The sequence below is a fragment of the Syzygium oleosum genome, unplaced genomic scaffold, assembly GCF_021117445.2.
Source record: "Syzygium oleosum isolate NSW1041296 unplaced genomic scaffold, Sole_v2.1 Sole_v2.14, whole genome shotgun sequence".
NCBI classification, from domain to species: Eukaryota; Viridiplantae; Streptophyta; class Magnoliopsida; order Myrtales; family Myrtaceae; genus Syzygium; species Syzygium oleosum.
In genome coordinates, this window is record NW_026607498.1 from 4,198,541 (window position 1) to 4,210,754 (window position 12,214).

The 12,214-nt window shown below is 38.6% G+C and overlaps 2 protein-coding genes across 3 annotated transcripts in view; both read right to left on the reverse strand.

Moving 5' to 3' along the window:
- The window catches only part of LOC115689161 (uncharacterized), an 86,646-nt gene that overhangs the window by 43,046 nt on the left and 31,386 nt on the right, over positions 1–12,214 (reverse strand). The window contains exon 1 of one of the 2 annotated variants that reach the window (XM_056317748.1): positions 8,245–8,631. The gene's annotated coding sequence lies outside the window, so the exon portion shown is untranslated. Of the gene's footprint in view, positions 1–7,894; positions 8,078–8,244 lie in introns of those variants that run through there. The other variant, XM_056317746.1, reaches the window with a different exon arrangement.
- Positions 1–12,214, reverse strand: part of LOC115663202 (uncharacterized) — a 72,170-nt gene that overhangs the window by 28,311 nt on the left and 31,645 nt on the right. Inside the window, exons 3-4 of the mRNA XM_056317745.1 lie at positions 6,681–6,790; positions 6,446–6,525 (exon numbers count right to left, since the gene is read on the reverse strand). Coding sequence (XP_056173720.1) covers positions 6,446–6,525; positions 6,681–6,790 — 190 coding nt within the window. The remainder of the gene's footprint in view (positions 1–6,445; positions 6,526–6,680; positions 6,791–12,214) is intronic.

The following is a 12,214-nucleotide window of genomic DNA, read 5'->3' on the forward strand; positions in this document are numbered from 1 at the left end:
GAGATCAGCAGAAAACGTTCAAGCGAGCGGGGGAGCTCCTCCGGGGCACCTCCAACGTCTCTTCCTGCTCTTCGAGTACTCCTTGGTCTCTCTCTGCACCTGCTCTGCTCCCCTTCTCCTCCACAAGCATGCCGAATCAAATCGAGACCCTGGAAAGGTACATAATTCATTCGAGTGAGTACACTCTTCAGATCTCTCTGCTAAGAGCACGATAAAGTAGCCGGTTGCTTTCCTCTTTCGAATCTATTTTTTTCTTCTTCTGATTAATTTCTTCACGATTTATCACAGGGACGACGATCAACCGCAGCATGAGCAACAACATGAAAGTTTTGACTCAACCAAGAGATTTCACATTGTATTTACCTCATTCAAGTTGCTCGTCATTACGTATTTCAATTTGCAGCATACCAGCGCATTAAGTCCCGCGGTTATGCAATTTTACATAATTTGCGAAGTCATCTATTTCTTAGCGCTGATCAAAGTGACTGGACCCACACGCCCAAACTTGACATACAGGTGCTTGTACATAGTTTTTGGGACTCTCGGCTCTGAGTTTCTTCTCTGGACGAGCTTGTTTCTAATCATGTGGCTGGTCGTCAATATGTGCTTGCTAGTGTTTGCTTTGGCATTGTCCGGTCTACTCACGCAAGGTTTCGACCATTTTCGAGAGATTGTTGAGCTATTCGAGGATCTGTTGTCTTCCCAAGTTTAGTTCGATTTCTAAAGCTCCTGCAATCATTCTGTATTTGTTATGAACTTCGTTGTGGTGTTTCATTTGCAATAAGTACTATTGATTTTGGGAAAAGAGAAGGTTACAGTATACATGTTCTGAATTTGTTGAACCTTACCTTATTGCCATGTCATGTACACGATTATTTTAATGTCATTTGATTCTTTATCTTGGCCTAATTGGTTTTTTTTTCTAGAGGTAACGAAATGGACCCACTAACCCATTTTTTCATTCATATTTGCTGGGTTTAAGATTAGTCGCTTTAATTTTATGAATTGATTAAATTGAGTTGTAAGAAACAAAGAGGAACTAAAACTTGATCGCAATGGATTTGACTCAGATTATATTTAAGGTAAGGTTTAGATATGTTACTATTCTACTTGTCACGCTTTTCTTTTCTTCATTTTTCTCTCTCCGAGGAACATCTAAAAAGCTAAATAGAGATTGATTTTAATTATTTATTTTGGCAGACCCATGGTTTTTTTTGGTCCACTCATCACAAATTACACCCAGGATAATGAAACTTTGATATTTCTTTGTGTAAAGATGGAATAAAACTCAAATTTAAGAAAATCGTGCAAAAACATCACGCAAAAGATTTCTGGCAACACATGGTCATCCAGCATGGATGGACCACTTTGAAAGATCGATTAAGCTTAAATCATCCCTAAACCAGTTTTTAATAAATAACTATTAAACTTAAAAAAGAAAAAAAAAAGAAAGAGAGAGAGAATTCACGGGCCACGTCATATCTTTTGGTTGCGGTCCCTTGGGGGGAATATCTGGAAGTTGACCTGGACGGTCCAATTTGGACCTAAACAAGAAAGAGAAAGGTAAAGTGTCTTTGGATTATAGACCTATACCACTTAAAATTGCGTAGGAACAGAATTCAATAACCTCCTTTAAACCCAAAACTCATTCAAGTCACTTCATTTATCGAAGTGTATGGTGTTGAACACGGTCTTAATGTTACAACTCTTGATCGATTTGAACGATTTCAAATCTTTGAGTATTTTCAAATATTTATGTACTTACAAGAGTACAAGTTTACATCATATGTATCATCCCAGGCAGAAATTATTCTACTAAATTAGATCAAACTTCTAGCATCGGTAAAAATAATAAGAGATGTGTTTTACTAGCTTGGTTCGTTAAATTTTTTTAATATTTAATTTTTTTATTGATTATGCTATTTTCCATATATAAGGGGAAAAAATTGCTATTGGAGCTTAGGTTGAGTATGGGTAGGATCTGAATCGAGTCAAATAATGGGCATAGCTTTAATCCGTTAGGCTGAACATATGTGTTTGCTCACCCGGCTAAGAAATAGTCGCATGCCGATGACCGTTTATGTGCTCATAGAATCGGAAAGAGAAATAGCCTCTCTCTCTGCGGCAACGACAAGAAGCAAAAAAACACTCGCAAGCGCAATGTAAATGGCGAAAGAAACTAAACTAGCAAGTAGGAAGAATCTCATGATGTCGACTCACACCCTATGTTGCACAGCCAATTTCCAGAGCCAAACAGATCTCTAAAATGATCGAACGGTGGTGAAATTTGGTTGCCCCGCCAACAGCCAACCGAAACCGAAATTTCGTCATCAAGTATTTCAATTCGCAACATACCAAGACATTGGACCACAAAGTTTTACAATTTTACGTCATTTGTGAAGTCATTTATCTCGTAGCACTTATCCGAGTGACCGGACCCTCAAGCCTGAACGTGATATACCGGTCCTTGTACATCGTTTCGGGACTCTCACTTCCGAGTTGCTTCCCTGGATAAGCTTGTCTCTAGCTATGTGGCTAGTAGTCAACATGTGCTTGCTAGTGCTCGTTTTGGCATGTCTGCTTGTGCGAGATTCTGACCGTTTTCAACTGATCAACAACATGCCAACTGATATTTGAAATTCCGGGAATTTATTGTATTTGAAAATTAAATTTTGTTTCATGGTTTTGTAATAAATCTTGTGATTTTCATAATCTATTTTTGTAGATCCATGATTATTTTTGAGTCGAAAAGTCACCCCACAGTCCCTTGATGGTTCCAAAGGCTCCAACTGTTAAAAGGTTATTATCAGGATTCACGGCCAATGACCCTGCCTAACAGTCGTCACTTTTGGGTAACACCAAAAAACGAACAAATGCGATAGAATTCGGAGACCCGAAACAATGCTTCATCAACTCCTGGTTCAGCAAATTTCAGAGTCTGCTAAGTGATTGCATAGCCAGTCTTTGACCCTCACCTCAGTAAACCAATAGGCCTTTAATCTCATGATAGCAATTCCAAACCAAGGCAGCCAAGCATTCTCAACCCAACAAATCAAAACTATTCATTTTCTCACCCCCGAAAGTACGTGAAAAAATCAAACTAAAATCACAGAAGATATCTAACTATCGATAGTGGATCGGAACCGGGAATCGATTAGGTCATAGCCAACTCCTACCAAGGCCTCCTTCCTTATAATAACTAGCAAAAAGAAGGAAAGAAAACAACAGGAAAGAAGAAGCTGCTATACAATTAACAATACCCTGACACAATACAAGACAAACATAACATATCCCTCTCGCTTCACTCTAAGCTAAAACTAGGCTACTGCTGGGAAGTGCAAAGTAATCTCCACATCCGGTAAATTAAACTTATACAATACGTGACTCGCACTTACTCGAACGCCAGCACTGAAGTCTTGTAGACTTTGATTGCCAATTCTTGCCCATCAGATTATGTTGCGTGATAGACATTTGTTTAACAAAAGGCAGAGTGACAAAAGGTTACAGTGACTATGCAGCAGTAGCAAAAGTATACATCACTAGTGAAATCGTGAAATTATAACAAATGATGTGGAGAAGTTCCACCTACAATCAATTGGTAGAAAGAAAGAAAGTAGCGAGCACTGCTGACTGCAGATAATAATATACATCTTTGCCAGTAGAAATGCAACCATTTGTATCATTACATACTTGATGGTTGAGCATCTTGAAGAGAACCATCCGAGTCCTCTAATCAATGGCCTGCACAACCACATAACAATTCCATGAGAACTTCTGGGAGATGCTAATATCACTTCAGTAAGTTTTAGGAGTTGGGGGTGGGGCACTGTAACCGCACTAACTTTTAAATGTGGTCTTACTTCTGAATATTATTGTTGCAATAGGGGACATGAACCAATGCATACACCCATCAAATAGTTACTCAGCTATGATTGAAATACCGATTTAGCAAAGAGCCAGATTAAGCTTTCCAATAGGGTTCATTTCAACTTCAAAACTATTGATGATCAAATAAAAGTAATTGAAGTTTGTTTTCTATATCCATGAAGAACAATAAACTCTGAAATTTAAGTCATGCCAAGTACAGAAGATTTGACCCTGGGATAGAAATGCAAAGCAGGAGGAAGGAGGCCAATGAAGAAATTGACAAATGTTGTCACAGATCTTTAAAATGGACACATATTTACAGGGAATATATTATCTCGAGAAAAATCCAAACAGCAGATTACACTTAGTATAAAGAGACCTTATTGTGGCTGTTGTTACAACAGCAGCATGGAGAATTTTAATGGCAATATTTTACCAAACACTTACATAAAATTGATCAATCTTTTGAATGAAAATGTACTTTACCTGCTCGACAGTTGCATGGTCAGCTTTCTCATTACTTTTAATTTTGTAAATAGCCATATCCCCAACACTTCCTCTAACTGAAGCTGTCACTGTGTTGGACATGGAACATTCACCCTTCCCTCCCACTCCTGCTGTATTCAATCATAAAATCCATTATTTTAACAAGTTAAATACTCAGCAACACATTAAGAAGCTAGAGAACATATCAGTGTCTGCCAAATCATGTTTAGATGCAGAAGGAAGTGGTAGATATAGTACTAGTGCACTATAAATCAACACATGCTTATTCAACTATCAAAAGTTCTGACCCAAAGAAAAAAAAGTATCAAAATCTGTAATAGCTTATGTTTATGTGCCAACCAAATTGAGGACAGCATGAACTCAACAATCTTTTTTTTGGTGAAAAGTGGAAAAAGTTTGAAAATTGAAAGTTTTTATGAAGTTCTATCTGGTGAAACTCAAAAGTGTAGACAACTGAAATGGGGAGACAGTGGAAAGGAGATTCACTAGTGTCTTTTATCTTACTGTTACCACAAGTAGACCTGATGCAGACAAGGTATATGTTTCAAGCATTGCCACTGGATAAGCATCAGCACTCAATACAGCCACCTGTAAAATATGTTAGTAAAGCCTATAGAAAATTTCTTGTCGCAGTAAAGGCAAGGTTTAAGAACTTCAATAAGAAGTCTTAGCTTCTCAGGTAATTGATCTAAACTGTGCAACCTAAAAAAGCAACCATTCTGAGCAGCATATTGCTCTGGTCACACTATCGATACAAAATCAATCACAAGATTTTCCAGCCCTTTCAAAAGAACAGACACTAAAAAGAGAAACCAATCCTTGTATATTTTGAAAACTCCTCCTAGATCATTTTTATCTACAAGAAGTTCTTCAAGCAGTCCTTTCAGTATTTTCCCAAAGAAGAAAAATTAAAAATCCAATCCGTTTCACAGCTCAGTTAGGATGCTAACCCTATGATTCAAAATTTAATATTGTCGTAACGATGTTGCCACATTTTTCTCCTCCAATTTATACAAGCATAGAGTGATGTTCTAACCTACCTTCCCATTACCTTCAATTCAAACCAGAAAAGACAGAGACATCAAATTTCACTCCTCAGGCAAGCTATACATTGGTCCAAGGGACTTGGCAACATATAAGAATCAAGCATGCCTCTAAATTACAAACTACATACAGGCATTATAAATTAGTCATATTAAGTAATTAAAAAGAATAGTCAAGCAACAAGAGAAAGGAACTTTAAGACCTCCAAAGGCATAGCGCGGATGTGACCGGAGAGTTTCTGGCTCTGATTGGACAGCGGTTTAAGTGTGGACTACCAGGCACGAATATGAAGCCCTTTGTAAGCATTTGGACGCCGTGAATTGGGTGCAAAGGCTCCTTCCACCACCGCTTACACACCGTCTTTCAAGTCCAACCATTCCAAAGCGTTCTCAATTTCTGAATCCGACAACCACGCCTCCTTCTCCTCCTCCTCTTCTCCTTCTTATCCTTATTTCTAATCCCACTTCCATTAATTTTCTTCCACCATGGATGCCTGTTACAGGCAAACATCAAGTTCCAAAAAGAAAAACTCTGAGGCTGGTCACGGTGTGAATGCAGAGAGAGAGAGAGAGAGCTACCTGAATAGGGACAAGAAGGAGAATGATCAATGGCGACGGACTTGAGAGACGGATTTTTGCTGCGGAAGCGATGAGCTAAACTGAACCCAGGCCACAGAGGCTGCTGAGCGACTCGACGTGCGGAGATTGGTGAATGAAGCAGAGCGGCGAGTCAGGTGCCATTATACTAACTAGGGCTAAATCACATTGCAAACTAGAATAGCTCCTTTCGGCCAAATAATAAAGAAAAAGAACTAACAGTAGTTCCTAAGAAAAGAAAAAAAAGTACCAGACGAAATAAGCGAACATTCTCCACAATCCAGCAGTGACCGCCATCGCAACAAACAGAATCTGTATATTGATTGTCAATTCTAGAAAGAATAAAGTCACAACATGGTATCAAATGCAGTATTGCACCTTCAAACACCCATGCAGGGGCCATGCCAACAACTAAAAACTATCACACTTACTTGAACACCAGCACCAGAGTCCTGTAGACTTTGATTGCCAATTCTTGCCCGTCAGCTTTTGTTGCATGATAGACATTTTCCTATAAAAGTAGAGTGACAGCAGGGTCAAGAGAGTATGCAGTACTAGCAAAAATATGAACAAATCATAAGTAAAATCGTGAAATTATAACAATGATGTGATGAAGTTCCACCTACAATCAATTGGCAGAAAAAAGAAAGTAGAGAGTATGCTCACTGTAGATGATAAGATACTTCTTTGCCAGTGGAAATGCAACCATTTATATCATTAAATACTTGACGGTTGAGCATCTTGAAGAGAACCATCCAAGTTCTCTGGTCAATGGCCTGCACAACCGTATAAACAATTCCATGAGAACTTCTAGGAGATGCTGGAGCTTCAGTAACTTTTAGGAGTGGGGGTGGGGCACTGTAACTGCAATAACTTTAAGAAGTGGTCTTACTTCCGAAACATTATTTACAAGAGGGGACATGAACGAATGCATACACACATCAAACTGTTTACTCAGCTATGATTATGTCAAGTTGAAATAATGATTTAGCAAAGAGACAGATTAAGCTTGCAATAGGGTTCGTTTCAACTTCATTAACTTTTGATGAATAAATAAAAGTAATTGTGTTTGTTATCCTATATCCATGAAGCATGATAAATTCGGAAAATTTAAGACCAATCAGGCTTCATGCCAAGTACAAAAAATTTGACCCTGGGATAGAGGTACAAAGCAAGAGGAAGGTGGCCAATGAAAAAATTGACCGAAATCCCAATAGATCTTTAAAACGGACATACATTTACAGGGGACATATTTTTTGAGATGATCCAAGCAGCAGATTACTCTTAGTATAAAGAGACCTTATTGTGGCTGTTGTTACAACTGAAGCATGGAGAATTTAAGTGGAACATTTTACCAGACACTTAGCATACAACTTATCAATCTTTTGCTGAAAATGTACTTTACCTGCTCGACAGTTGCACAGTCAGCCTTCTCATTACTTTTAATTTTGCCAATAGCCATATTCGGTACACTTTCTCGATTGAAGTTGTCACACTGTGCTGGACATGCCAACATTAACCCTTTCCTCCCAGTCCTGCAGTATTCATTCATACAATTCATTCTTTTGACAAGTTAAATTCTCAGCAACACATTAAGAAGCTAGAAAACATATCAGCGTCCACCAAAACATGTTTAGGTCCAGAAGGAAGTGGTAGATATAGTACTAGTACACTAAATATAAACACATGCTTATACAAGTATCAACAGTTCCAGCCTAAAAAAAAGTATCAAAATCCAAAATAGCTTTGTTAATGTGCCAACCAAATTGATGACAGCATGAACTCAACATTCTTTTTTTCAGTAAAAAGTGTAAAAAGTTTGAAAATTGAAAGATCTTATGAGACAGCTGATACGGGGAGACAGCGAAAAGGAGATTCACTAGTGTCGTTTATCTGACGGTTACCGCAAGTACACCCGGTGTAGACAAGGTATATATTTCAAGCATTGCCACTCGATAAGCATCAGCACTCAAATATCAATTGCAGAAAATACTAGTGAAGCCTATAGATAATCTATCGTCGCATTATAGGCATAATTGAAGAACTTCAACAAGAAGTCTTAGCTTCTCAGGTAATTGATCAAAACTGGGCAATTTAGGAAAGCAAACATTCTGAGCAGCATATTGCTCTACGCACACTATACCAGCACAAAATTAATCACTAGATTATCCAGCCCTTTCAAAAGAACAGCCACTAAAACGAGAAACCAATCTTCATATATTTCAAAAACTCCTCCTTGTTCATTTTTATCTATAAGCTCATTTAGGATGCTAACCCTATGCTTCAAAGTTTAATCTTCTTGTGACGATGTAGCCGCATTTTTATCCTCCAACTTATTCAAGCATAAAGTGATGTTCCTTCTTATCACATTCAATGCAAACCGGAAAAGAAAGAGGACGTGACTTTACGCTTTTCAGGCATGTCAAACATGTTGTAATCATCATAGACAATCTCTTATCCCCAACAGCAGAAAGGAGACATCAAATTTCACTTCTCAGGCAAGCTATGCAATGGTGCAAGAGACTTAGCAACACATAAGAATCAAGCATGCCTCTGAACCACAAACTACACACAGGCATTGTGAATTAGTTAAAGGAAATAGATAAAAAAAAAAAAGGATAGTCGAGCAACGAGAGAGAAGAATTCCAGGAACTCCAAAGGAGAAGCGCGGATATGAGTGGGAGAGTTTGTGGCTCCGATTGGACAGGGGTTGAAGAGTAGACGACCGGGCACGCGTGTGAAGCCCTCCATGAGCATTCGGACGTCGCGAATTGGGAGCGAAGGGCTCCTCCGTCCGCCTGCTTCTCCCGCCGTCATTCAAGTCCAACCATTCCAACGCCTTCTCGATTTCTGAATCCGCCGTCTTCTCCTACTTCCACTCGATTTCCTTCTTCAATTCCTCCATTCGCTATTCCTAATCCTACTCCCGCTGATTCTCCTTCCTGCATGGACGCCTCTTACAGCCGAACACCAAGTTCCATTCCTGCGAGGCTGGCTGGTTCTACAGAGAGAGAGAGAGAGAGAGAGAGAGAGATACCTGAATAAGGGACGCGAAGGGGGACGATCGACGGCAATGGCACTCGAGAGGCGGAGCTTTTGCGGCGGAAGCGACGAGCTCAGCTGAACTCAAGGCCACGAAAGCGGCTGAGCGACTCGACGGTCGACGGGGCGGAGATTGGTCAATGATGGAGAGCCGCGAGAGTTGGGTGCCGTCAGTACAGTTTGTGCTAGTATAACAATAACAGCTTAATCACAAATTCTTGAATTAATGACTTTTATAATAATTTTTAATAATTTGTAATTTACTTTTTATAATCCAAAATAAACTATCAATCTCATAATAAATCAAAGACTGTTACATAAACATTTATCTTGCCGTTATACTAATGACGACAAAAATATTGGGTCAAATATAAATTGTTATCGCAACAAAAAAGTTTTGACCCAAAAAAAAAAAAAATCACTGGATAAAAGCTCGAACTCGACCATTATCATTGTCAGGAATTTAAAATAAACGTGTACATTCCATGGTAATAAGGTAAGGTTCACCAAATACAGCATATGTATATAATAACATTCTCTCTTCTCCAAATCAGAAGAATTTATTACAACATGACATACAGCAAGATCGACACAACAAACAAACACAGTATGATTCCGTGCGCTTCAAGAATCAAACTGAACTTCGAAAATCGACACATCGTCGGACGGTTGAACAATCTCTTCAAGGCAGCCGGAAACTCGCGCGAGCACATCGAACGATGCCAAAGCAAACACCAGCAAGCACATATTGACGATGAGCCACATGATTAGAGATAGACTCGTCCAGAGAAGCAACTCGGCACCGAGAGTCCCCAAAATGATGTACAAGTAGTGGTATATCTTGTTTGGAGTCGCGGGTCCGGTCACTTAGATCAGCACTACGAGATAGATGACCTCGCAAATAATGTAAAACTGTAGAACCGTGTGGCTCAGCACCTCGATAGGCTACGAATTGAAATGAGCAATGGCAAGCAGCTTGAACAAGGTAAATACAATATGAAACCTCTTGGTTAAGCCAAAGCTTTCCTGTTGCTGCTGACGTGGTGGTTGTCCGTCGTCCCTATAGTGAATCGAGAAAGAAGAAACAAAAACCGGCTACTCAATCAATGGTCTAAATAGAGCCTTAAAGAACATATTACCACGAACGAATCACGTACCTTTGAAGTGTCGCTGTTTGATCGGCCATGTTCTTGAGAAGGGGGGGAGCACTGTGTAGAGACCAAGGCTTGGTAGACTGCTTCTCCAGCAAGAGATCCTCCACCTCGCTTTGAACGTAGTCTGATCTGGTGCTTTTGTGTGTGTAGACTTATGAAGAGCTTTAATCACTCATTTACATTTACAGAGCTGTTGGCGTACTTGGCCTACAATCAAGCTCCGTCTCGGCGAATGCGAGGACGAAGTTACCGTGGTGCAATTTTCAACATAAAAAAAGATAATTATAATAATAATTAAAAAAGAGCTAGCCCTTTTTTTTTTATTATTATTATCTTTTTTTAATGTGTCAGCTAGCTCTTCTTATTATTATTCTTCCCTTTTTTTAATGTTAAAAGGGAAATTAGTACAATAGAGTTTTCGGACCTAATAGCATCATTAAAACACATTCTATTCTCTCATCTCTCTCTCACTTTCCTTTAACATTAATATCGCACCACAATATTTACATTATTTGGACTAAAAGGTAGAAAGGTTAATTGTCCAACGTAATCAGACATTAGTATTGCCAGAACAATTTGCATAGCTTCGCTAGTTTAATCAAATTTACCTAGAATATACAATCGTGTACTTGAATCACCAATTAATAAATGAGAGTCATATAAGGTCGCATCTATTTTTTCAAATAGCCATCTATCTATAAGTTAGGTATGCACAAACATGATTTAACGACAAAGTAAACTTTACAATTCTAATTCCCTCCGACCAAAAAAATAAAAGTACAATTCTTGGGTGTTTAAAAAATTGATATGTTAATGAGTTCTAAGAAAATTTTAGTTTTTTCCTTAATCTATGGTAATGAGTTTCATATTTCTAATTAATTAACTTCCTTACGAAAGGATATTCTAAATAAAATGCTAATCCTTCTAGTTAATAGTAATACTTAAACTATCTTACTAGAAACCACACATGAATGCCCCAGTTATTGAATAAAAAGTAGACGAAATATCATATTAAGGACCTACAGTTAAGCTACATATTATGAGAATAAATTACATAATTGTGAACTTGAATATACTTTGCATAAATTAGAAGAAGAAAATCCAAAGGTTTTCCATATTGCAATGTACGGATGAAGAAGCACCTTTTATTTGATTTGGGAACGTCAGGGAAGCCACTTGCCTTATTCAATTTCTCCAGATTTATCCGGCGCAGTGATCCGCAAGAATCGGGTGGATGGGTGTGCACCCCCACCCAACAAGTCAAGGGTTGGCACTTTTTCAGTCAGCGCATGTTTTGTTTCCTTCATAGGAAAGAAAGAAATTCCACGGACAGCAAAAGAAGCTATTGAGGCCGACGACCAACGCGGCGGGAACAGGTATCTTTTCGCCGTGGCAAAAGAAGCTATTAATGGATTCCATCAATCTAATCTGAAGACAATTAATGGTTGGCTGCCATTAGTTTAATCCAATTTAGTCCGTGTCTTCAGGTTAAGATAATGGTGGCCACCAAATAATTTAATCCATGTCATCGCCACCATTCTTCGGATCGCCATTAATTTAATCCGAAGACCCGACATTCTTCGGCACCGATATTTTAATCCAAAGACCCAAAATATCATTAATTTAATCCAAAGACCCAAAATCGAAATGATCCAAAGAATGGTGGCAATGGGCGGCTGTAGGAATGAGCCAGTTGAAGGGGATGGATAGTAAAAAAAGTATGATCTACCTCCAAGTCCTGCGCACATTGAAATCAGACTCGATTGTTTATTCCTTTCTTTTTAGGGTTAATACGACGAAAAACTTCAAACTGGTACATCTATGATAAATTTACCATAAACTAATTTTTTGACCAAGACAAATCGTAAACTGGTACATCTATGACAAATTTACCCCAACTTAATTTTTTGACCACCAAAAACCTCAAACTGGTACATTTGTGATAAATTTACCCTCCGTTAACTTGAATTAATACCACGAAAAATCATAAACCGGTACACATGT